Source organism: Lacerta agilis, chromosome 10, assembly GCF_009819535.1.
Source record: "Lacerta agilis isolate rLacAgi1 chromosome 10, rLacAgi1.pri, whole genome shotgun sequence".
Taxonomy (NCBI): Eukaryota; Metazoa; Chordata; class Lepidosauria; order Squamata; family Lacertidae; genus Lacerta; species Lacerta agilis.
In genome coordinates, this window is record NC_046321.1 from 29,002,014 (window position 1) to 29,029,800 (window position 27,787).

The 27,787-nt window shown below is 42.2% G+C and overlaps 1 protein-coding gene across 1 annotated transcript; it reads left to right on the forward strand.

Annotated features, from left to right (window-relative positions):
* The first annotated feature begins 278 nt into the window (after window positions 1-278).
* FAM83F (family with sequence similarity 83 member F) lies at window positions 279-27,279 on the forward strand. The gene is given in 6 exon segments (XM_033161960.1): window positions 279-931; window positions 11,080-11,247; window positions 13,657-13,778; window positions 14,335-14,375; window positions 14,378-15,040; window positions 20,485-27,279. Coding segments are annotated over 6 exon segments (1,605 nt in total). The 5' UTR covers window positions 279-385; the 3' UTR covers window positions 20,550-27,279.
* Window positions 27,280-27,787: the final 508 nt, after the last annotated feature.

Genomic DNA, 27,787 nt, shown 5'->3' on the forward strand with positions numbered 1-27,787 from the left:
GGACAGAGCTCTCCTAAGTTGCCTTAACACAGAACACGTACAAATATAAAGTACAACTTCACATCACAAGAAAATCCTTTAAGAGAGCAGTAAAAGTAACAGGCCATATAATAATTTATATATATGAATTAAATTTTCAACCGGTGGTGTGTGGATGTCAGCGTCCCTCTAGCCTTGGCCAAAATAAGAAGTCAGAAGGGCCGAAGTCAGGCTAAAAAAAGCCCTGGAGCGCAGCGGGGGGCGCTTGGCTTCTCCTTCCCTTTTTCGGTCTTCCCACGCGGAGAAGGAGACGCGCGCCTCAACCCGCGGCCCTTTGCTGACTTCGCAGCTCCCGCGCAGCGCGTTGCTCGAGGCGAGCGCCGGCCCAGGTGAGGCAAGGCGGGACATGCCGGCTCCTCCCCTCCTCGCCGGGCCCCAGGTGTCGTTGGCAGCTCCCGCTCGGCAGTTGAAGGAGCCGTGGCGGCGGCGGGGCGGGAGAATGGCGGACTCTCAGCTGCTGTGCCTGGACGACGCTCACGTGAACGAGAGGGTCAGCGAGCACCACCCGCGCTACTACTACAGCGAGGAGCAGCGGAGGGCGCTGGAAGTCCTGCTGGCCAAGGGGGAGAAGGCGTACAAGGAGCGCCTGAAGAAGGACCAGCTACGAGACTTCCTCTCCAGCCGGGAGCTGCAGGCCTTGCGGGGCGGTTGGCGCGCTTACGATGCCCACCTCGAGGGGGGCAAGCCGGTCGCCGGCCCTTCGGGGAAGCCCCTGTCCTTGGCTTACTGGCCCGAGAGATCCGACACCGAGATCCCACCGCTGGACATGGGCTGGACCAACACTTTCTACCGGGGAGTCAGCCGCCTCGGGCTGTATACGCACCCGCGCAAGGAAGACAACGCGCCTCACGTCAAGCAAGTGGCGCGCGAAATGATCCAGCAGGCGCAGAAGGTGGGTATCTCGCCTGGGAGACCCTCGGAGGCCGCGAGGGGAAGGCGCGCCTCTTCGGAGGCCTCGACAGCCGCCTGCTTCGTGCCTTAGAAGCGCGGATTAAGGGGGCCGCGTCACTTCTGAGTGTTTTTAGGTGAAAGGGGACTGAGGCATCAAGAGGAAACTTCTTACTTAGGGCAACCTTCATTTTCAGCCACTCAGGACCAAAGGCCAATTCTTCCGCAATAAACAAACACTTGCGCCTTTCTTCTGCTAACAGGCAACTTTTTAGCCTATTTTAAAGGGTTGCCTTTCTCATAGAATCTTAGAGTTGGAAGGAACCCTGTGGGTCTTCTGGTCCAACCCCCTGCAAGGCAACGCAGCCCAAGGGACCTCATAGATATGCCTTATTTTATGGAACAACCCAACTCCACAGGACAAGTCCCAACATGATTTTTGTAGTGTCCTGTATTTTGAGTTTTTCATCCAAGAAGTTCCTTCATTATGCCACTTGGATTTCTCCCGCAGAATATATGCTGCAATCACATGCCCTCTTCAGAGGAAGGGCCCTTGATATAACCATAAATCTACAATCTGTTGTGCTCTCCTCTTCAGGTCACATTGAAATGTATTTCAGGTGTACAAGTACTAACCAGTCATTGTTGTGCCCTTCCTGCTCACTTTGTTTTATGGTACTTTTATCCCTTACTTCCTCTAATGGGTTTTCCCCATTTCCTTAATACCTCACAGTTAGGATGGGCCTAGAAGTGGCGAGTGGCTGAAGATTATTTAGTGAACCTGACTGCATAGAGACTTAATATTAGGTCTCCTCGGTCCTCCCATCCTCACCTTATATTAAAAACACTCTCCAGCTGATACACCAAGGACTGCTGGGATAAAGAAACAAATATTGGGTGAAAAAATATATAAAATCCAGCAGTTACTCACACACATCTCCACTGCTTTCTCTGTGTTTTAGGATTGTGGTGTATCCTTATTTGTTAGTCTTCTATTGGGCCACAGTCTTAGACACACTTAAATACACTGAGTTTAGTGGACTTTATTTTCGTGTAAATATGCTTAGCCATGAGCAGGCTAAGTCATAAGACATTGGTCATGAAAGCCTTTTTTGTGGGGGAAATCCTGGAAGTTTTGCAGAGCACTGAAGTAAAACACAGTCTGAGGAAGTGTGAATATAAAAATAGGTTCTAGACAGGAAAACTTGCTGGAATGCCCCCTTTGATAGAGGGCAACTCACAACTTTAAGGGCACCCTGCAAATTACTGGGAAGTAAATATTCCTAGACAATTTGCTTATAGTGTGTTTAAGAACTTCCTAAAATTATAATAACTGGTATCTAGAGGAGCCACTTTTAATCATTATGACCTCATTTTAAGGCTCTAGATTCTGTGTTGACTTGTATGGCATTAAAATACTACAAATGAACTTATTATTTCTACTACATTTGTAGCGTGCTCTTTCCTCAGTTCAAAGTGTCATATGTGGTTCTCCCCACCACCTTTCATACTCTCACAAGAATCCCATGAACTCCACTAGACTGAGAGAATAAGTCTGCAACCTGTGCACACTTCAGTAGATGCTGTTGAATACAGTAACGCATACAGTGGTACTTTGGGTTACAGACACTTCAGGTTACATACTCCACTAACCCAGAAATAACGCTTCAGATTAAGAACTTTGCTTCAGGATAAGAACAGAAATTGTGCTCTGGCGGTGTAGCGGCAGCAGGAGGTCTCATTAGCTAAAGTGGTGCTTCAGGTTAAGAATAGTTTCAGGTTAAGAACAGACCTCCGGAACGAATTAAGTACGTAACCAGAGGTACCGCTGTACTTCCTTCCCTAGAGACACCTGAGTAGAGACAACTGCATTCTGTCAGAGATACTTCATTAAGCAGGGAATTGAACTTTCTGATCTCCAAGGTCGCTTCTATTTATTAAAATTCTATTATTCTAAACACAGAGTGATTGCACTGGCCTAGGATCACCCATTGACATTCATGGGTCTGAGCAGGCATTCAAATCCTGACCACCTTCATACCAGGAACATACGAAGCTGCCTTATACAGTTGTACCCCGCAGGACGAATGCCTCACACAACGAAAAACTCGCAAGACGAAAGGGGTTTGCGATTTTTTAGTTGGCCCGCAAGACGAATTTCTCAATGGCCGTGCTTCGCAAGACGAGGCATTCGTCTTGCGTGGTACCACTGTAAGAAGAACCCTCCCCACTCGCCCTCCCAGCTCGCCGCTCGCCCTCGCCGCTCGCCGCTCACTAACCGCTCTCCCCGCTCGCACTCCCCATGCCTGGCTTCCTCCCGTCTTGCCCTCCCCCCTCTCCCCGATTGCGCTCTGACACACGGCTTCCTCCCGTCCTGCCCTCCGCCCTCTCCCGATCACGCTCCGACACCCCCAGCTTCCTCCCGCTTGCCCTCCGCCCTCACCCGATCGCACTCCGACACCCCTGGCCCAGCCAGGCCCAATCCCCCCCCCCTGCTGCTGCCGGCAACAGGCCCCGACTGGTTTTCCCCCCCATAGGAACGCATTAATTAAATTTCAATGCATTCCTATGGGAAACCTTGCTTCGCAAGACGAAAAGACTTGCGGAACGAATTAATTTCGTCTTGCGAGGCACCACTGTACCAAGTCAGAACCATTGGGGCTTCAAACCTGTATTGTCTACACTCACTGGCAGCTCCTCTGCCAAGGTTTCAGGCAGAAGTCCTCCCAACCCTACCTGGAGATGGCAGAGATTGAACCTGGAATCTTTTGTATGCCAGGCAGAGGTCTACCACTGAGCTAACCCAATATTCTAACCACTACAGTAGTTTGTGCTACTCATATAGTTAAAATTAAATTGTATTCCATAAAAGTATGAGTACTCTGGTGTATGTGTTTTGTGGAAAGCAGTCTTAGGCCTAAATACTGAGCATGCACTGCTTACTCGGCTTCACATAAGACAGAGTAATAACACCTCAGACATCCTTTTCCTGGAGACTGTCAGGATTGTATAGTAAGTATTCTAATTACACAATTGTTAGTATAGAGTTCTAGATTAATTAATTCATATGAATTTAAAGGTGTGATCCAATACGCAATTGTATGTACAGCACCTGAAAATTACTATTGTATCCACCCTTGGATGTGTAATCTTGTTTTAATTGGTTGGCAGCCAAGCCATATTCAGAGTAGACCCACTGAAATTAATGGACTCAATTTAATCTAATTTCATTCCATTGATTAAGTCCGTAACAGAATAAGCAATGCAAGGAGAGAGTTACAGCCCAAGATGGGAAAAGAGGTGGTAAGGGAAGTACGGTACTTTAAAGGAATTCAAATCTCCAGGGCCTGCACCCAAAGGTACTAAAGGAGCTTGCAGATGTAATCTCAGAGCTTCTGTCTTTGAGAATTCTTGGAGAATTGGTAAGGTCCCTGCAGACTGGAGGCAGGCAAAGTTTGTTCCCATCTTCAAATAGGAGAAAAGATTCCCTTTACAAATATGTTCAAATGAAAGTATTATTCACCTGTGAGCTCCATCATTATTGAGAGTAAAGGTTTTATAAAGTCTTAGATGAGCTATACTTTTGCAGTCATTCGACCTCCAGCCTTTAGATACTTTTAGCTGATGTCAGGAGGGGCAATTTGCCAAACCCTAGAGTACCAGCAATCCAAATGGTTAAGACTGGAGATCTTACAGTATTTGGCAGTGTAGCCCCAGGCTTACGAGGTAAGTTGTTTGCTTTTCAAATCCTGTTGTTTCCATACACAGGTTCAAAAGTTCCAGGTGGAAAGATGGAGCAATAATTTGTTTAGTTATCAAAGAGATCTCAGCAAACACCTTATTCCAAAAATCAGCCAGCCCACATGTGCTTATAAGTGCCAACTGTACGGCAGCCCCTCCAACACAACACAGTGAATATGTACCTGGGTGCACAAAGGAGAGCTGTAAGGTACCAACCATGTAACAACTTGAAAGAGAGCTATTGAGTTTGAGATTACAAACTTCTGTATTTCCCAACTGGATTCCCACCATAACATTTGACTCTGGGCCCCAAAAGAGACATTAATAAGGAATTTTATAAGTACAATATAGAGACCATTGCCTGTGTCATGTCTTTAACTTATAGTTCAAAAGGAGTTCATTACCTAGTGTCATCTCTTTTTGTAGTGGGACTGAAAGGACCTCAGTTGACAGCCCAGTAGCCAGGGAAAGGTTTTATCACCTCTATGGTTTCATATCAGCTATAGAAAGGCAACTGTTTCTGTATAATAACTCATTAAGCAACATAGTTCACAGGATTTCCATGACACAATATCCTAAGATACCCCTTTGTTCCTAAAGACTGGGTGATACTGTAGTGGTTTAAGCAAGGACAAGCCTGGTGCTAATTAATACTATTGCCCATTTAATCCAAACCAGCCAGGCACGCCTATCCTTCACTGCCTCTCGCAGTTTGGCCAAACTCATGTTAGTAGCTTTGAGAACACTGTCCAACCATCTCATGACTACAGTGTGTTATTAACTAATTAACTAAGGCAAAGTGGTGGGACCACCATTGCATCTGCAGCCATGCTACTCATTGTGGCCATGGCAGAGGGTGGGGTCAGGGCCCAATTGCTGCACCAGCTCCTGGCTGGTGTGTGATGAGGCTTGATGCCATTGTGTGGCAGCAGTAAGACAGTCTCAGGATCCAACAAACCCAAAGCTGGCTTAGCCCTGCCCCCTCCTCACTCTTGGAACATGACAAGGAGAGCAGGGCTGGGAATTCTCAGTACCTTTCTCTCTGCCTCCTGATTATTTTGATCCTTGTTAAGATTTCCTGGCTTCCTTCTCAAGTGTCGTTGGAGGCATTTCCAGAGAGCTTTCATTGTTAGGACCTGAGAATATTGTTTCATACTTGTTTAGACAAGTGAGGTGCTTTAACTCTTGCTTGTCTTTGCTGGGTCTATACTGTACATTGGACTGGGGTCAGTGTAGGCTGTGGCAGACATACTTTGGTTTCTCATGCTTGTGTTGGCCAGGAGAGTGGAGTTACTTTGCCTTTCCCTAGGACACTGCATGCTGCAGGGGCCTTCTCTGATCTTATAATTGAGACAGGAGGCTAGAGTTCCGCTCTGAATGAAAATTCATTTATTGCAGCTAATGCAAAATAAACAGCATGCCTCAGAAATTTTAAGAAGCCAGTAAATGCAAAGTAAAGTTCATGGAATGAGTTCTTTTCCATTAACTCTGCACTGATGAAGTTTAGTGTTATTAAACTGGTGCTCAGTGAAGCCTCTGTGTACCTCTTGCCACTTCATTAGTAATCAAAATAAACTCGAGTATGCATTTACATCCTGGGCAGAGCATTGTATTGATAGGAGGAATAGAGGAATATGCCTTACCATGTCACGTAAGTGGTCTATCTGGCTCAGTTTCCCCTGCACTGATTGGTAGTAGCTTTCCAGAGTTTGAGACCAGAAACTTTCCCTCCCCAACCAGAGGTGCCAGGAGTTGAAGGTGGGACATCATACATGCAAATCATGTACTTTACCAATATTTCCCTTCATTGAACTGTGCCATTGAATCTTAAAAATCTGCTTCGTACCCATAGATACATATATACAGTACATAGGTTCCTACCTGCACATTGAGATCTTAATCAGAGGATTTCTTGGTGTGTCTGCTTTCTAGGTCTGTGAGGTGCACATTCACAAGAGAGATGGCCTTTTTTTCAGGGCTGGCCCACCCATGAGGCAATATGAGGTGACCACCTCAGGCAGCTGCATCCACAGGGGCAGCAGGTCCAGCCTCCAAGGAGTGCATTGCCCATTCCTCCTGCTGCTGCTGCTGTTGCTGTGGCAGCAACAGCTGCACCATGCTTCTTGGAGGTTGGATTTGTCATCTGTTCAGCAGCCCCCCCTCCCATGCTGCCTCTGCAGTGGCCTGTTGGTCAATAGGAGGTGCTGCTGGTCTCCTTCCATCCTTGTTCCTGGTGTACATCTTCACTCACGCCTTCTTCCCTGACTGGGAGGAGGCACCATTTTGTGATTTGCTTCAGGTGCCAAAATGTCTTGAGCTGGCTCTGCCTTTTCTGCACTGGCTGCATGCCTTTGGGACTCCCTTTCAGTAGAGCTGCCGTGGGCAGCTATACTTCAGGCTTTTGGGGAGGCCTTAAAGACTCATATGTTATCATAAGTAATCCCCACCTGCGATCACTGGTATCTATTTCCACCTTCTGTGAATGCTGTTTTATTTTTAGCTTTAGTAAGAATTTTTATAAAGATGCTATGGAATTTTAAATTGGAACACATTAACACTCAGTATACTCAAAAGGTTTCCTCTTCAGATTTTTCATTCTCAGGTCTGCTCATCTGATGCATGACCTTTTAGCTACACAAGTCTCCTGGGAAGCAGACCAGTGGCAAAAAGTATAGAGGATTTCATGTTACATGAATGTCAGATGCAGCTAAATTTTTCATGGCTTTAAGAATGGATGGTTTGTAGATTACAGTCTTAGTGAAGTACCGTACTTGCAAAGCATTGGGAAATTGCCTAGAGTCAACTTGGATACCAGGAAAGGTTGCAATGCCTTCACCCATTTGCATCCTTCCTTCAACTCTATAATTTTTCCAACTCTTCTCAGTTTGCCTTCTGTTGGAAATGGGGCTTAATATTTTCCTCTGAACATACCCTGTAATTTGAAAACCAAGCCCTCTTTCCATCCCCATATTGTTTTTGTCTCTTCCTGCCCCCTGCTCTCCCAGTGCTATATAATATCTACCACTGGAGTAATCATTCTTGCTTGAGCCATAGCAATGCTTTGCAAGACTGTATATTTCAGCCACTGATACACTGGTTTACAGTGCGTTCAATTTAATAATTTCAATATTTCGCTGACTTTAAAAAATGGTAGGTAGCCGTGTTGGTCTGCCGTAGTCAAAACAAAATAAAAAATAAAAAATTCCTCCCAGTAGCACCTTAGAGACCGACTAAGTTTGTTCTTGGTATGAGCTTTCGTGTGCATGCACACTTCTTCAGATACTTCTGTTTCAGTGTATCTGAAGAAGTGTGCATGCATACGAAAGCTCATACGAAGAACAAACTTAGTTGGTCTCTAAGGTGCTACTGGAAGGAATTTGTTATTCTTTATTTTGTTTTTTAAAAATTGGAAATTCTCCACCCAGCAGAGTCTGAAGGTGGTTGCATTTAAGAGAGTAATCAGCTTTCTTAATAGGTTGGCATCTGTCTGACTCATAAGACAATGGAAGAGTGTGCCTTCGGAAGTGAAGTCAAGCTGTTGGAGAGTTATAGCACTTGCTCTGGCTGTAGAGACTAATACAGAAGAGACGTGTTTTGTTACAGCTGGGGCAGATGAAGGCGTCCAGTTGTGCTGATGCAGGAGTACTATGACATTTCTTCTTTCTGTGCTCCTCCCAGCGTTTAAGAGAGCAATCAGGTTTTGTAATAACTGCTCATGTTACCACATCCTAAGGCTCTTCTTTACTCCTATAGAAGTGTTGAGATGTTCGCTGCCATTATCTGTGTTAAAATGCGAGTCCTGTGAGGGAAAGTTTGGAGGAGTTGGGTGTGTTTAGCCGGAGAAGAGATGATTAAGAGGTGATATGGTAGCCTTCTTCAAATTCATTTTCTGTTGCTCCAGAGGGTTAGGAGCCAGCAGGTTCATATTACAAGGGAATTTTAACTCAACATTAGGAAGAACTTCCTTAACAGTTTGAGCTGCCCTTTAGTGGAACAGATTGCCATAGAGAGAGGTGTACTGTCCCTCATTAGGGAATTTTAAGCAGAAGATGTAGCATTGAATTCCTTCATTGGCAGGAGGTTATGCTAGATAACTTGTGAATCTCTTCTACCTCAATGGGTTGTAGCCAGTTCTGTGCAAGAGCATATGGAGTTTTACTCATGCAATGTGACTTCCGTTTCATCTCCTCCCATGCCTCTCCCCCAATCTGCTCTAGAGAGTCCATCAACTTTCCTGAGCTGATTTTGAGGAAGCAGGGAGGGGTTGGAGAGGATAGGACAGTAATCTGTTTTGCATTGTTGGAAAACAATCCTATGATTATCTTAAGTACAAATGTTACATCACAGAGTTTGTGGAGATAAAATAACTTGGTCGTTTTGTGTTTTCTACACATATAGACATATGCAAATAATTTTTAATCTGAGCTATTTTTGGGAATTGGGGTATGTTATGGAATACCATAACATCTGAATATCCTAAAGGAGAGCCTTGTTTTTACCTGCTGCCATAAACTCACCACAAACAGGCAGGTGAGACAGAGACTTCCATTCAGATAATCTTCAAAGTAATGTTTTTGAGAATTGGGATTCCTCTCCCTCTGATATAATGCTAACATGCTGCAGAAGAGTACAGTTCTGCAGTGAAGAGGAAGCTGAGAGAGGGAGTGCTGAATTATTTTCATTTGAAATTTGTCTTCCTCCATTTGCTTTTGCTGATTTATTTTCCAGATGAATTATTACTCTGCCATCCTGTCAAACATTCTGATTCTATTATACCTCTTATGAGAGGTATCACCGTTACAAAATGTGTGCTGTTCCACCGCCAAGCTCTCGTTAGAGTTGTACATAGTCTAGAAAGGCTAAGTAATTTAGCTAGGGATACCTTACAGAATAGTACATTGTTTCTCAGTCCTATGCCCAAATACATAAAAAGAGATTATTGCCTTTGTTGCAAGAATCCAGTGATGCAGGGTACATCAAACTCCCCAGAGCAAAGAAAGAGGGATCCTATTTAATAAGCAGTGTCTGGACTCTATGGCGCTTCCAAGTTCCAAGGTAATGCATTTCCTCAATAGGTAATGTATGTAGCAGTCCAGATTGGCCTCTAGGTCTGTAGAGCAACTCCGTTTCTCACTTGTTCTTGCTAGCCCTCTATTCTGCTTGTATGTTCCTGTCTTCATTAAGAGGAGTATTTAACAAGTTCCAACCTTTCTGAAACCCAGTTGACCTCCATCAGGATTGGCAGCCCTGCAAGACTTGACACAGGCAAGACATCCAAAGAAAATTCCTCTAATTTAGAAGGAGAACACAGCTAATGGCAATCTGCCCCAAAGCAGGACTAATAAGTTGTGTTGCTAGTATTTGAGTTCAAACAGTTTTTGTAACACAAACTCGTACAATGTATTTTAAGTATTAAGGATGGGCCAACACAGCAAAATAGATGTTCATTCAAATCATTATTACTAATCCAAAAATAGTGTGGTTTATCTGAAAAACAAGTGAGCTCGTGTGCACTACACTTGGGTATAAGTCACATTGAATTCCACGGGACCTATGCGCACATGTATATAGAACTTCTATAAAAAATCCTCTTAATGTTACGTATCACTACCCAAGATAGGAAAGAAGCAATTTAAAAACACTTTTTTGGGGGGCATACTTTAAAATCTCATTCCACTGCAGTATGGAAACAGCTGTATTCATTTTTTAGGCCTCCACAGGAAGTCACTTCAGTTCAGACTATCTGTCCATCTAGCCAATATTGTTTGCATTGATAAATAGTGGCTCTCAGTCCAAGTTCTTTTGCATTACATGCTACCTAATCCTTTCGCTAGGAATTGAACCTGCGATCTTCTACATGCCAAGTATGTGCTGTACCACTCAGTATGGACATCTGCATTGGTGGAGCTCATTATTACTATTAACTGCTAAATGGTCGATTGTAACATTCCACCTCATTGAGAGGGTGAGGACTGTTAAAAGGGGGGATATTTTGATTAATCCTGCAGTAGGTGTTGACTATGATTCCTATTAGGTGGATGAATACTAGATTGGGTTGTTGGGAGTGGGTGGGTCCAGAAAACGGGTCAAATCATTGTGAGAAGTCAGGTCGTGCAGTTTAGATGAGAGCAAATACAGTGTTTTTCAGACACTACTCAACATGGAACACTCAATGAAAACCCTAGGGTGGCTCTGAACAAGAACTAACAAGCTTTCTTGTCTGTTCAAGCAGTAAAAACCACGCTGTCAAATAATGTACTCCCTGAATATGTTGAAGCATATGCTATTCATAGGTGTGTAGCGTATCATGGGTGTATGTGATAAGCCCTGATGGCATAAGGACAGAAATTTCTGCCTTATTACAGTATTGCTTTTTAAAATAAATACTGTTCTCTTTCTGTTCATGGCCAGATCATTGCAGTAGTCATGGACCAGTTCACTGACAGGGACATCTTCCGGGATATTGTAGATGCATCATACAAGCGTCGAATCCCCGTTTATATCATCTTGGATGAAGAAGGCTCTAAATTTTTCCTGGAAATGTGCAAAGGCATGGAGCTGAGTGATTTCTATATCCGGGTGAGCTGATGATGTGCACTGTGATTAATGAGAATCATAGCTGAGAGGTATCAAAGCACCATTTTAATATAAATTTTGAGTAGATTGAAGAATTATTGTCTTGATAGAGGACTTGATTCTTTCTTCACCTTCTATTGCCACTGATCACCTAGCAGGTGTCCCCCTCCATCTTCTGTTGTGCAGTTGGTTCTTACTGTCTAAGTGTAAAACCTTGCATTGTCCCTATTGTGATTCATTATTAGTTTTGGCCAGTTCTCCAATCTGTTACTGTCATATTGAATCCCAGTTCTGCCTTCTGTGGCATTAGCCATCCCTCCTACTTTGGTGTCATTGGCAAATTGGATGAGCATCCCTTCAATTCCCTCATCAATAACAACGGGCCCAATAACAACGGGCCCAGGACAGAAGCCTGCACTTCCCCACTTGTCACTTTTCCAGGATGATGAGGAACTATTAATGAGCAGTCTTTTTGTGTGGTTATTTCACATTTCATAACTTTATGCACATCTTGTTGTTCATGAATTATTATTTATTTATTATGGAATCAGTCAGTGATTTATTGTATGGTCACAGACCCATGAAAATTATCACAGAATTGTTACATGACTTATATTGTAAGCAGGGTTGAGCACAAGTCACTTCTCCACCTTCGCTGGAACCTTTGTCCTCCAGTGAAGACGCAGGGAGAATTGCTAGAATCTTAATGGGACTCGAGCAAAGGTTGCAACATTTTCAGATAGTGGAGTAACACTTTATGATAGCTCATACCAAGAACAAACTTAGTTGGTCTCTAAGGTGCTACTGGAAGGAAAAAAAATTCCCCTACCACTTTATGAGGCAGCCTTTCCATCTTTTCCTTTCCTTTTCAACATGAAAGAAAGGCAAGCTTCTATTCTCAACAGCAGCTGCCAGTTGCTTCTAAAATTGTTTTACAATGGCACTGGGAACATTGCTAGATGATGGCAGAGTGTGGTTTCCAGCAATTTTGTATGAAAAGAAAGATGGAGGTCCATATATGCATCAGGATTTATTATCACTGGTTTCAGTGGCCCTTGCTGCTGAATAATTGTCCTCAGCATTGCAGCCTTAGCTGCAGTGCTCTGTAATGCTCTGGTATTTGCTTCATTCTCTCTGCAAAAAAAGGTGTGCAGATTCTTTCTTTCATCAGTTTAAACATTCTCTGTAGATTCCCACACGTTTTATTGCATGAAGAGGTGCTCTTGCTTTCTTCTAAGACTGAATAGCATCTTTGTTCACTGACTTTCACCTTTATAGATCTGGTCAGCCTTTTGCAATGCATGGTCTCTGATCCTCTGTTCCCCCCAACTGTTACATTTGAATGTCCATTGTCTACTTTTGCAGAGCTGTTCAGAGGAATAAGTAAGAACTGTCAAGCACTTTTTATATTCAGCATACTATGGAAATTATTATTGTACCACCACTTTTTTCATGTACAAAGAACCTTCCCTAAATTAGGGTGTTCCTAATCACGAAGGTTCTCATTCTTCACCAGACAACTACTTTTCCAGGCTCAAACAAGTTCGCCTTTCTTTCTTTCTTTCTTTCTTTCTTTCTTTCTTTCTTTCTTTCTTTCTGAAGATGGTTCAGAAACTTCAGCTGGTGCAGAATTTGGCAGCCAGGTTGTTCACTGTTGGCAAGATGGTTTGAGCGTATTATACTGATCCGGCCCAATTGCATTGGCTGCCAATTAGTTTCTGGGCCCAATTCAAAGTGCTGGTTTTGATCTATAAAACCTTAAAGGGCTCAGGACCAAAACACTCCAAGGGCCAACTCTTCGCATTATGAACCTACCCAGACCTGAAATCATCATCTGAAGCCCTTCTTTGTGTGGCTCCTCCACAAAGGGTCCAGAGAGTGGCAACACATGAACAGGCTTTTTCTGCAGTGGCTCCCTTGTTTGGATTTGATATCCCGCTTTATCACTACCCAAAGGAGTCTCAAAGCGGCTAACATTCTCCTTTCCTTTCCTCCCCCACAACAAACACTCTGTGAGTTGAGTGGGGCTGAGAGACTTCAGAGAAGTGTGACTAGCCCAAGGTCACCCAGCAGCTGCATGTGGAGGAGCGGAGACATGAACCCAGTTCCCCAGATTACAAGTCCACCACTCTTAACCACTACACCACACTGGCTCTCACTGGAATGTGCCTTCATAACACATCTTTAGGCTCCAGGCAAAAATATTTATCCGTAACCAGGCCTTTGGCTGATTAACATTCTATGACCTTTTACATGTGTTTGTGGGTTTATTTTAATTTTATTATGTATTTAATTTTTTATGTATTTTGGGTTCTCATTTTGTATTTGTATGTTGTGAACTGCTCTGTGATCTTCAGATGAAGGGCACTAAATAATAATAATAAAAAATACTGTGCTTTTTCTTTCTGTCAGAATATCCGTGTGCGTTGTGTGACTGGAGTTGGGTTCTACATGCCATCAGGGAAGATCCAAGGCAACTTGGCTACACGCTTCCTGATGGTGGATGGTGAAAAAGTTCTTACTGGATCGTACAGGTCAGTTGCCAACTCAGGGTGGGCGTTCCTTTTACATATATAGCTACACATGTAACTTTCCCTCTGCTAACTGGAACACGAAACATGTCCTGATCCTTTCGCAACTTAGCTTAATCATTTGTTCCTAGTTTCACATGTGAAGTCAGACCTTTGGTCCATCTAGCCCAGAATTGTTCTCACGTTGCCTATGCTTCTAAGTAAAAATGCACAAGATTAGGAAGAATGAGGGCAAAGGGGGATGTAGAAGGAGTAAGAAACACAGAACAAAGGCAGAAAGGAAGAGAAGTATGTGAGCAATATGAAGCAGGATTAAGAGGGGAAGAAGGGATATAAGAGAAAAGTTATACACAGAAATGACAAAAATGTTTGACTGTCAACTGTCTATCTTCACAATAATTTCTCTGCTATGTGTGTCTACAAATTAACAAATGTACTTGGATAATAAATATGCTTCCTGATTACTACGGCATGTTTTCCTAGATGGTATGAGCTTAGATGTGAGAGGGTAACTGTTTCCGATTGCAGTGCTTTAACAACAATATCTCTTGTTTAATAGTTTCACATGGACCTCATCCCATATAGACAGAAACATGGTATTGTATTGACCGGGCAGCATGTGGAGATGTTTGATATCGAATTTCGTGAACTCTATGCTATTTCGGAGGAGGTCAACCTCTACAAGGAGCTGAACCTTCCATGCCCTTTCCGCCAAGGTGTTGGGAGAATGGGATTTTCCTCCTCTACAGTGGCCCGGAAGGCCATCAGCCCAAAGTATGGACTGGTAGTGGCGGTTCCCCCAGGAGAAATGATGCGCTGGGCCTCCCGCCAGAGGCATGAGTCACAAGGGACTCAAGAAGGACAGGAAGAAGAAAGTGAGTCCAATAGGCGACTACAATCTTTTCTGAATGACCTTATCACGGTGGAGCAAGTGCTGCCCGATATTGAGCCTCCACTTGAGGACCTGAACAGAGGAAACCGGAGTCCTCAGAAACTACTTTCCCTATTAAAATCCAAATCCAAATCCAGGGAGTCCATCCGTGACCTCAGGAAGGATGATGTTGCCAATGGGGAAGCTGGTTCCAAACCAGTCAAGAGGTTTGGCAGTGGATTTTTCAGACGGGCCAAGCGGCCACCACCCTTCAATGCCGATGCCAGTTCCATTGCCAGTGATATTGCTGAAGACTTTGTGATTGTGAAGACAGGAAAGGAAAGCCAGGCTAACCCTCGCCCTGTCAGCGTCCGTAGTAGTGGGACTAATTCAGGTAAATAATCCTGGGGAAGACTCTATTTTTTTTTTTTACCAACAAAATAGTTACTCTTTCAGGATTTCTTTTCAGAAAAGCTTGCCCTTCTCTATTCTGCTTTCAGATCCCCAAACTTCCATACTGGGTGATAGACCAGTCAATGTATGGAAAGAGTGAAAGGAGGGCTATATCAAGTTTAGTATAATCCTGAAGTCTGACACTAACCTCATCTGATAGCTTTGTTTCTAGATGAGTTTAATTTAGGGGACTAATGGGACAAATTCACATTTCTCTCTTTCATAAATTAGGTTCAGGAATCAGGTATTTTGATTCCAAGAAGGAAGCAGATTGTCATTCTGTGTTGCGTGAGTGTAATGTAGGTTTATTAGCAAAACTGAGATGCCTCATGCCACTTACCTTTATATGACTTGGAAGAGAGTTGCTGTGACAATCATGGAAAGTATTTGTATTCAAAATGTATCCCTGGGTGCACCAGCTGAGGCTTAAATAGACTCCTCTTATGTTGTTTGACTCTTTCATAAGACACCTTGATGCATTTAATCTGCTTTCTTGCACTCTGCAAGGGTGAAAGGTGAAATTCTGACGTCTTTGTTTTGTTAATAGCAAAATATTTTATTATGGGGTTAGGAATGAGACATGTCAGAGCAGACAGATCCACTCAGCATCTACCGTGTGTGTGTGTGTGTGTGTGTGTGTGTGTACATACATACACATGTGCCCCTCTCCTCTGATGAACAGAAGCCCAGCAGAACATACTTCCCTTCCCTGGAGCTCTCATTTGCGGTGTGGTTTGGAGAAGGAAACAAGTGTTAAAAAGAGACTCCAGGTGGTGTTTTTTTCTCCATTTTTCATAACTTACTTAGCATATACGAGGCAGTATCCTGCCTGTCCCCTAAGCCCGCTGTGCATTCTAGAGGGGGAAATGCTACCAGCAACCATTAAAAGGGTCTCTTGTAATAAGCTAAGCCAGCATTTGTGGAATCTTTATATGAGGCCTTTTGGAATTCCCTTTCTTGTTTGTAATTACTGGCTACAGTATGGCTTGCAGTTGTTTAGTCTTCTTAACTTTGGGGGGAGGGAACTAACCTGTGGCCCTTCAGATGTTGATGGACTCCAGTTTCCATCCGCTCCAACCAATAAGGCCCCAATGGTCAGGGATGGTGGAAGTTGCAGTGCAACAATTTGACTGATGGTCAGTTTTGTAGCTTTTAATGACCGAAGTTCTGTAGCTATTAACTACTTTCTCTAAAGCAGACATGGCTAATCCATGGGCAGCATCTGTCCCTCAAAACGTTTTTGTGAGTCTTCAACTGCCCCCTTCCCCATCACATACCAGTTTGGGGGTGGAACTGGTTAGTGAAGTTTAAACAACAGCCTTGCTGTGTGTGTCAAGTTGATCAGGCCTGACCTGAGACACTCAGTTTGGGAATTTTTTTGCACAAGGAATGCAAGGATACCCAGTTGAACACATATTGCAAGGGAATATAAAAACGAATAAGCAGACAATTCCTCCCCCCCAAAAAAGCTTTTATTGCCTAAAATCAGTATTTCGCAGCTTGGGACATTTCTTCCCCTGTGAAGAAAATGTCTGGGAAGTGGAGGACTAGAGACTGAAGTGAATGAATTACCCTACTTTAATACACAAAGGAGGAGAAAAATACATACACAAAAAGAAGATCCTGGCTAGGGAGCCTCAAAAATAGGAAAAACACCAGGAAAGGTAGGAGAACAAAATGCCACCATCACATGTTGTCTTTTGAAATCTCTGCTATACAATACTTTCCCAGTTTGTAATCCTTTTGTGAATTGGTTAATCTCTGCCTTGGCATTGGGGCCTTATCCACACTTACCTTTTGCCCTGCTCTTTCCAGGCACATGTCTGCACTTTAAAGTTCTGTGTCCCAGGACCCCCCTTTTTCCCCACCCTGGAGCCGTCCCCACAATTTGGGTTTTCTGCAGATTGCCTTTTGCTCCAATTTAGCTTTGAAGAATTATTTTTTGCAGGGAAGACTCTGGAGCAATAAAAAAGAGTGCTGAGACATGGAGCTTTAAAATGCGCACCATGCTTGGAAAGTGCATAGGAAAAGTAAGTGTGGATAAAGCCCTAAAAGTGAGCTGTTCCGTAGTCTTATATCTCGAGAAGCAAAAGTTCTGTCCCATAGAATCCAGAAATTTGATTGGCTTGTGAAGATTCAGGTATGAATTGTCTCAGTAATGTTCTCTCCACATGCATGGGAACATCCTCCATTTGCGTAGGTACAAAAATTTATCATAGTAAAATAGCAAAAGTCTGCTTTGCCACCTTGCATCACAGGCCCTACTTGATGGTCTTCATGCTTCCTGTTAGCAAAACCCATTCACACACAAACCATGCATGCCTGTGGTTTCCAAGCAACTACTGAAGCTTTTCTATTGTTCTTGAGAAGTAACTACAGCTTCAAGGCTGAATATCTTACAAAAGCTAAGCTTCAAACTAGGTTACAAACACAGCTTGCTAATAATGAAAGGATAGCATAGAATTTGAGAGGTTTTGCACATTTTAAAAAAGCATTATATGTAATAAAGAACGAATATATCATGAGCATAAATGTCTCTAGCCAGCATTAACTTCCTAGGTTACCAATTACACAAGTTGGCCCTAGTGCTTCTGCTTGTTAGGGTTTGCCAAGTTACTAAAACCATGTTTCAAGATGCATTTTAATCATGACACTTCCAATGAGTCATTGTTTTTTTTAAAAAACAAGTTAAAATTTATTGTTGACTCCAGGGGGTCTCCTGCTGTGATGGCATGATGACAGAAGGTTTTTTTTTTTTGTGGGGCCACCTTATCCCCCTGAAATTTCCATTAAAATTAAATAATAGTCTTTTAAAATTAAATAAAAGATTTACTGCCTGCTTCCATATAGTCTCATGGGTGCTGCTTTGTCGAGTAAAAATTTTTTTAACCGAATTTAATATAAAACAATGAATGGTGATGAAATGATTTCAAATAATGTGGAATGGCTGATGGTAAAGTGCTTGGGAAGGCACTTCTTGCCATGCCTGTTTTGACCCTTAGGGTTGACCATGGGTCAGTGTGGCCCTCAGTCCGAAAAAGATTAGCTACCCCTGCTCTGAAGTTAAATCTGTTCACTGTCTAGCCTATCCTCTAACAGTGACCGTGTAGGATGAAATAGAAGGAGCTGCAGAACCAGCACAAACTGTGGGAGAGGGGAGAGCTGTGCAATATTCAGAAGTTTCTATACACCCCCCCTCCACATGCTCATACATCTCACAATCTTTTCAGGCAAACAAGAGGCACAGTCACAGTTCAAGTACCCATTGCAGCCACACTTGCCCTCCAGGTCTGAGCTTTCCTACCCTGGATTAGAGACTTTGGTTTAATATTTGTATTCTGCTTTTCCAACAACAAATATTGATCTCAAAGCAGCTCACAATAATCACAGTAGCATTTAAAAAACAAGTATTTCAATCACTAACACAGCAGTATATAAATAAAGCAAACAACAAATTCATCAGAGCAATACAATTCAATAATTGGAATCCCAGAAGTGATACAGTATCTGAAGTTGTCTCAAAATACAATATACACTAAGCCGAACAATTTCAGATACTTCAGTAGGAAGGAACCCACCTAAGGCTGTCGAAACTACTAATCACTACAGTTCAGAATTTGCTCCACTTGCCTTTGCATAAATGTTTTTACTTGCAGCCAGTGCAAGAAAGCACTTTGTGCTTCACTGCCAATGAAGTAATGTATGGCAGCCTGAGAGACCTATGGCATATAGCAAGCTATAGTGAGAAGCCAGCCACATGTCATGTATAAAACATTAAGCTGGCCACCAGACCTGGGTGGTATTTGAGAAGATGGGAAATTGGGTAACAGGGCATAAGCTGTGCTAATATTTCTAGGTATACAGGTACTGTTTTTTAACATTGAATGGTTATCACTCACAACACATCATGTAACTAGTGTTTCCCCTATTGGAATATACATGGGGAGGTTCCCGCTGTTGAAGAAAGGAAATAGGAAGATGAGGAAACTCTGGTTGGATACTTGAGGTTTCTGCCACTTTAGCATGGAAGCGATGGTCAGAACACCTCCCCCCCCCCTTTTTAAACTGGAGTATGAATTGTAACACTGAAAGTTTATTTACATTTCAGCTTATACATTTTGAGACCCTTCTTGGAGATGGGCAGTCTGTTTCTTTCGCGTTGAAATCTGCATAACACAAGACACGCACAGATTCAAACATTGCGTTTTAATTCACAGCAGAGGGGGGAAATCATTTTCATTTGTAACATTTTATTAAAGTTGACCAGAGGGCATGCAGCAACCCCTAGTGATAAAACTAGAAAATAACAAGAGGCCCGTATAGATATATAATCCAAAGTGAAGGTTATTAAAGAATTTTGTATGTTGAAAACTTTCATTCTGTGTATGCAGTGAAAAAAGTTTTAGACTCTAGCAATTAGCACACACAAAAAAACAGCTCAACTCAGGTGCCAAATGGGCAGGTTGATATAGTGTGTATGAAGGACCAGGGCAGAATCTAAAGCTTAAGTTTTGAACGTGGACCAGTGTCCTGGTACCTATCAACTAGTAATTTTACAGTGGACTATTCAAGTAAATAATGTCTAAATATGTCACATGAACAAAGTGGTGCATGTGTGCGCATGCAATGCCTGGTGGAGAGCACTTCCTGGACTGGTTGCCTTTCTGCCTACTCACCCAGTTAGGGGATTCTCACTGGTGTTGTCTGTGGCACACAGAGGGAGAGGGGGGGACTGGGGACTGCTTTTCCAGGGCACCAGCTAAAGAGGATGAAACGGCAGGGGGAAGCTAGGTGGGAAAGCCAAGAGAAGCTACTTACACCCTTAGCATCTGCTGCCTGAGGTGATTACCTCATTCTTCTTAACTACCCTTAATGTAGTTTGCAATTATCTAAATAATTTTACTTTGAAAGAGATGCATTTAAAAAATGTTGTTAATGTTGCTCTAATAATCCTGAAAAAAGGAATTGGCCTCCTCAATGGCCTTCATTTGATAACTGTATATAATATGATGCTTAAATACTGAAGTTCTGCTTTATTTACAAGAACTGTTCAAATGCACACAGGTCTATAAAAGTATTAGTAATTAAACATGGTGCCTTGATGGTATCTGCACCTCTGCTAATAAGCTGAAGAGGCCATATTTTGTGCCATAACGAAATTTGTAAATTAATTGGGAATAAACAATTGAAATAGTTTGAAAAGCGCTTTCACTATGGAAACATTTCTGGAATATGTTTCCTGTGGTTGTGGGTGGGGATCATGAGTTGCAGAAGGAAAAGGGAAAAGTGAGAAGGTATGTCTGAATGTGTTAATTTTCTTTTTAAAAAGCACGCTTGGAATATTTTAATTAGAAACATTTGGTTCATTTTATTTTTCTGATACAGAAAGAATGAGACCAAGCTCCCCTTCAGGGGACAGATCCAAACAGTCCAACTGTGTGGTGTCATGATCTGAGGAAAACAGCTGCGGGAAATCTGCGAACCCAAAGAGACAAGTGTGGCTGTGGAATATACAGCTGTGGGCTGATTTCAAACCTACAGTCCCAAGTACTTCACAATGGTCTGTATCAACACTCTACTGTCAAGGACGGAGCTGGTACATCCAGCTAAAGTGCACATGCAGAATAAAACACATGACATGGAAGATTCCTATGTGGAGAGGTAGCAGCATGAATTAACAGTGATAAGTGGAGTTTGGAGTTTAAATCTGTGCTGACATACATGTAGGGCTTTCTATTTCTATGTGTTGCTTCTTAAATTTGGTTACAGACTTAAGAAGAACACGGTTATATTGTTGATAATTGTACCGTACTGCTGTTGATTTTGAGCCAGAAACACAAATCAGTTAAAAGGTAGAATCCAGAGAAGATGGTCAAAGCTGGAGATTTTGTATGTCTGAGGCAGCATTTCTCAAACATCCTAACATCTCCAGTCATTACACACCTTTAACATTTACTAGATCTTCTGCACCTCCCATAACCTTTTCTGTAATCCTAATGTATGGATAGCCAACATGTGGCACGGGTGCTGGCAGTGACAAAGACAAGAAGGGGCTGTGGAATTGCTAGAGAAGGTCTGGTGGGCTCATGTTCCCGGCTATGTCACAGAGTTGGGCCTATGCTCCTGCTTCCTTCTGCTGAGCTGCACAACTCCCTACCTGGACTACAACAGTTATGCTAAGGACACGGGAGTTGCATGTATATTGTACAGTGGCACTAGTTCAGAACCTCAGGTTCATGGGCCATATGCAGCCCTTCAGGCCTCTCCATCTGGGCCAGACCCCTTCACCAGCCACACCCCTTGCACCCTCCTTGAGTGTTTTTGTCTGGTTGGAATGATGTGTCCTTGAAGCCCACTGTAACAAACATAAAATTAACATTTGTTGCTGAGCCCACCAGTGACATGTGGCCTCTGGAAAGTTGCCCAGAAGGTAACGTGGCCCCCTGCCCATCACTAATCGAATGGGACTTGCCCACTTATAAAAATGCACTAAATTATATGTGCTGCCCACCCCCACTTCCCCTGATGACTCCTGATTTCCATTTGGGGGCGGAATGACCTAAGGATTTCTGTACGTGTTCGTTGCTCCTCTTCAGAAATCTATTAAGATTGCTCTAGGCAATGAAGAAAGAGTCAGTGAAATTGATATCCAATTCCTCTTCATTCCATATAGAGCTTGGCATTTAAGCAAATTTTATGCCCTATAATGGTTATTTGGATGAAAGCATGGGTCATAATGCCAGGTGATGCTTATGAAGGTGTGCAGGTGAGATTCTACATAGTCTCTATTAAAAAAAACACAACTTGAAAGCTGCACTAATAAGAATAGCAGGTGGCAAAACAATGCAAGATTGGTATAAATGAAATCATTTAATCTTCCCTTGCGTCTCGTTAATTTTGTCCAGATTTATAATGACAAATGATTAAAAGTGCCTAATTTAGTTCCTTATTCCAGCACTTAAAAAGTCAAGGTTGTCAGTGCAGGGTCACACTCCAGTGGATTAATTCAATATAAGGACATTTGTTTTCCAGACAGCTGTCCTATAGTCAGTCTATGACTTTATGCTGCCTTAAACAGTAGCTTTCAAGGCCTACCAGAGGCTGTCTGCCTTTTTGTATCCAGCCTGTCTGTTACAGAATACTAATCAGCAGAGAGTGGGGTGCAGAGTTTGCCTTGTTTAACACATATGCTAGCTCTGTTTGAGAATGTTCAGTAAGAAATACGTCCAAGAGAAAATGTCACACACACTGTGCTTTCGAATTGCCTGCTGTGTCAGCTTCTATAGCAAGGGGTCTTCTAGAAATTGGATTATGTTTGGATGGCTGAGGGGTTGCGGGTGGGGGAGCCCGTGCCTAGCCAACCATCTATTTATTAGTGCTATTTAACATTGATTTAATGGTATGCGGGGCACATGCTGTACTCTGCCTGGAAGCTGTTCATTACAGCGATTTCCCTTCCTCTGTACACATGGCTAGTTAAACTGGATTCCATGGAGATGAACGGTGTATTAAAACCGCAATGGTATTCACCCACTTCTCCATCTATATTCAGATGGCCAACTTTCAACCAGACGTGGTATATGCACTACACTTAACTTCCAAGTGGGATGATTGTACTTCAAAAATATATCCATGCGACCATTGTTGTAATAGTCACAGCCTCTGTCTTCACTCTGCTGAACACAAGCTGTTCACTTGTGTCAAAACTGCCTTGAATCCCTTGAAAAAGGTAGTCTATTTTGATTTGGAGTAGCTCCAATTGAAAAATATGTACATATTAAAAAATCCGGACAAATTTATATTTAAAAGGTAATTTATTTTTAAAAACTAATTCTATATTTTAATTCCATGTGCACTTGCAAGTTTTTACAGGACTCAATCATGCATTCCAAAAACTATAAATCCAATTAGGTTTTGCTTTTGTTTTTAGAACAAGTAGCAAGGGGGGGAGGGTCCCCATGAATTGTTCCCATCTATCCCCAGATACTTTTTGTGGCTCTTGTATTTGTTCATGATCTTAAAAAGCCACTTGATTTCAAAAGTGTTTCATGATTGTGGATATGTATTTTTAAATGTGATGATACTTTTGTTGTTGTTGAAATGCAGAAACCACAAAATGAAATGAAACTAAATCTTGAACATCATGTTTTTCTACAGGCACAGATAATTTCAAGGGACTGATTGATGTGTCTGAATGTTTTAACACCCAGATGAAATTAGAATTGATGTGGTACTGGAATTGTACTTTAGAATGATGGTAATACCCATTGCATTGCAGTGCAATTCAAAATATGCTTAGGTGCATACAGATGTGCATGCATACAAGGCCTGAATTGTTTCTATTTGACTGTTGAAGCCCAGTTCCCCCTATTTGATAGATGTATCAGTCAGCAAATCAATTTCTGGTCTAATAGTCCAGTGTTAGTCAACCCAGTGTCCTTCAAATGTTGGATTCCCCTCCCAGCATCACTGATGATTAGACATGTTGGCTGGAGCTGGTGGGAGTTGGAATCCAACATCAACTGTGAACCGCCCTGAGATCCTATGATGAAGGGTGGTATATAAATCGAATAAACCATCTGGATGGTATAGCTACCGCTTCAATAGTCAGATCTTGGTTCCCATGTGCACCATTTTGAAATGTACATTATTAAACTTTGAAATTGCTGCATGTACATAAGCATGTGTACATTCATTCACCCCATGAGCAATGTGTATGTAAACATTGACAAATTGTTTCGGGGGGGGGGAGCCGAGTTAGTGATGACACCTGTTTAGGGCCAGTTAGTACTGTGCTTTTGCGGCAAATGCTAATGGTTTCCCCTGAACTTGATCCAGAAGATAAGTTAGTATATTTTAATAAAAACATGAGTGTGTTTTGATGATGGGTTTACCACTCAAATTATGTTCATATGTGCACACCCTTCTTTATGGGCAGCTTCAGCTGCAATTAAATTCTCCAACAATCAGATCTACACAAGGGGTTTGCACACTGACAGCGGTATTGGGAACAGAACTTCCATGAGGAAGATGTACAAGCACATATTGCACACAAAAAAACCAGTGCTACACAAATTGCTCTTTGGGATCTGTGCAGATAACCATTTCAGAACACATTCTACTAGAGATGTGTAGCAAAGTTCTTTTTAACACTAAGTCAACTAAACTATGCCTGGGGTGAACAAAGTAGCCTGTCATCAGGTATTCTATTCTAGGGTGGTTTAGTTGGGTCACTCTGCCCGAGTCATAACACCCACCATGAACTTTTAGGAAGGGATTGTGGCATGGTGTTGGGCTTTGCACCCAGAAGGTCTCAGTTTCATTCCCTGGCATCACCAGTTAAAAGGATCTTCGGTAGCAAGTGATGAGATAGACCTCTGCCTGAGAAATTGTGGATGTGCTGTCAGAGTGGATAGTACATGGCTAGAGGAACAAATAGTGTGACTTCAGGCAGCAATTTCCTCTGTGTGAGAGAGAGGAAAGGAGGGTCTGGCTGACTTGGAGAGAGCACAGAGCATCTACTTACTGAAGTTTTTAATGACGTCTGAAGCTGATCTATATTATGCTAGCAAGCAGACCTTGTCATTGCTGAGGCTTTGATATATGCAGGTTATAAATCTACACGTAATAATACACACCTAATTCCATTTAAGCTGGTGTGATTTAAGAGGGCATAAAAGCGATCAAGATTTCAGTCTGAGTTTGCAATTAATTGATGATCATCTTATAAACATTTTAGGAACCATTTGTTCTAGTCTCTCCTTGAAATCTGGTAGCATAGTGGAATTGAACTGTCCTAACTCACCCATGTGAATGTTATGTAAATGATGTTTAGTGATTTTATTTGTGCAATATACTACTTCTGTAGCTTATGCTAAAAGTGTTGTGTGTATTTGGAATTTATTTCATTACATTGCACAGGATTGAAGATAAGTGGATCTGGTCATAATTCTAAAATAATGTCTTTGAAAATTCACCACTTCCCTTCAGTCCCTTGAAACTTTCTGTTTCTCCATGATGAACAGATTTTGATTAAAAACTGATCTCAGGAGTTTATTAGAAGATTCATATCATAGCCTGCCGACTTATTGTATACCCATCTTCTGAGTAATTTTCATCAATATTTTTTAAAGGTCTTCAATACTTCCTAGTTATCCAGAAATTATTTGCTGCATATTTCCCATTAAGGCTAGGCTTAAAAGGAAATCTTTCAGCTGACTTTCAGCTATTTAATTTAACCCTGTGCTCACATATAAAATAACTGAGTGCTTCCCTGATTATAAAACCTCTTGGTCCACTTCATATACAACATGAAAAAAAATATGGATTATCAGCTGCCTTTCTATAGGGAGGGGGGGATACTAGTGCAGCCCAATACCTATGGAGGGACACTTCTAATTAATTGGATATAGACATAGGCAGATCAATAGTTTGATGGTATAAAGCAGATTGTAGGTTAATTTCTGAGATGCAGTGTGGTCTGTTATGAATGCACAATCAAGCACACATTGGTTACAAGCCTCAGTAAAATAGTTGTGTTGCAGTCTAGGTTTACCTTTTTCTTACACTGAGATTATCTACATGAAGGAAAAATGTCTTGTGGAAAGAGGACTGTACACTAGAGCAATTCCAACTGTGCAGATTTAACATGAAAATATGCTTTACCTAGTCCTCTCCCCCGACTTCAAAAATCTGCTCTTGAGTGCCTTAATCTTTAACTTCTTCCTAGAATGGCTCTTTAGTGGATCTTGAAATTGGTTTCTCTGTGCCTAAGCTACTGCATTTAATCTCAGATCTTATTACACAGTGTTTAGCTTTTTAACATTCCTTTCTACACTTTATGGATTTTGTTTAACTTTCACGACACTTGCTTTCTTATGCTCTAGTAGTCTTTAATACCAATTTTCTGCTTTGACAGTATCAGCTGAAACTTTTTTTGCTCGTGTTGAAAGCTTGGATTTACCTTTGACTTTCTAGTGTAAAGTTCAGGTCTTTGGAGCGTGTAGAAATTTATTGACACATTAAAATGGTGCTGGCAGCTTCCGTGAGACCAGGGATGGGCAACGGTGGCGGTGATGGAAATAATTATGATTTATCTTGGCCAGTGCCATTTATCATGCGTTAGCACTTGAGAAATAATGTGGCAATGGATGTATGGGGCATCTCCCTTGCTAGCAAAGTACGCGAAAGGAAAACGTAAGCCTCAGGGTACATCAGATCTGCACAGAACACTTGCGACACTTCTTGCTGTGGGACTGTAGCACCAGGTTGGAGGCATGAAAAACAAGCATGGTATGGCACAGGCAAGCCCTCAGCCTGCACCATAGGTCAGATCGTGACAACTTCACATCCTCTGCTGGCTCTGGAAGCACTTTTCTGCAGTGCAAATAAGTGTGTATGTGGTGGTAGAGGAACATTCCAGGCTTGAAACTTTGATATATGTGAAGGTCTGATGTACATAACTCCTCAAAAGAAGCCCACCATGATGCAGCATGTTGCATTCCCAGCATTAATTCCTTGAGTTGTGGCTTTTGCTCAGGGAAACTTTATTTGAAGTGCCATTGGATAACAATCCCCCCTCTCCATCTTCTTATCTCCTTCCTTGGTGGAATAGACTGAGCACATTGCAAAGCAGCAATGTTGTTGACTTTCCATGGGCTAAGGAAGGGATCTGTAGTTCTTTAACCTCTTTCCCTTTATTGGGCTCACAGTGCCCGAGTTGATCATGCCTTGTAGATATACAGACTAGAATAGTCTACACTGGCTGTTGCTGGCAACAGCAGACCCGGGTTTGGTGGGCAGCCTTTTGACAATATGCCATATTGTTGCGCATAAACATACTTGTTTGGTGTGTACATGTGCCTTACTGTCATAACAAATGCATTTTTATAACAAATAAATTCAAAACTATTTTAAGTAGCCTTGTGTTTATTGGCATGGGTCATCTGACTGAATGTGACCAATTCTCTCTTTCTAATTTTGTAATGGATTACGGCCGAACATGTTTGGCACCTCCTGAAAGATAGGTATTTTGGTGAGCAATACACAGCTCTGCTTACAAAGAAATCAAGGAAGGGCATCAGCCCTCGAGAGAAGCTCTAGAGAGGCCAGGCAGTGGCCAGGGATTAGCAACTGATTAAACTGACTAAAGCTAAGTATCCATACTTCATTGTACATAATACTAATTGACACGGCACGTTTCTATAAAAAAAAACCAAAACCAAATAATTATATAACTACCACATATGTCAGAATTATTGTATATTATAACTTGATTTTTGAGTTTGGGAAGTGGCCTCAAGATTGTGGGCCCTCATGCACCACACCCCATATGACTGCCATTGTGGAGAACAGTAAGGTGCTCTGCATTGACTTTTATTTTTTACAATCAACCTTTAATCACAAGGAAAACAAACTATCTAAGATACAGGGGGAGCTAATAAAGGGGATTTCAAATTACTGTACTAAGGAAGTAAGGTGCCCTTACTATTTGTTTAGCCTGCCTTAATTGGCAGGATAATTTTTAGCGCTGTTTTATCTTTCTGCTTTTCAGAGAAGATGTAAAACGAGAGTGCAACATAGAGGTTATTTAAAATAAAAGAAATGGCCATTGAAGACCACCACCCTCTCTAGGGAAGTAATCTGCACACGCCCAAAGGCATTCATTATTAGTATTAGTATTTAGACC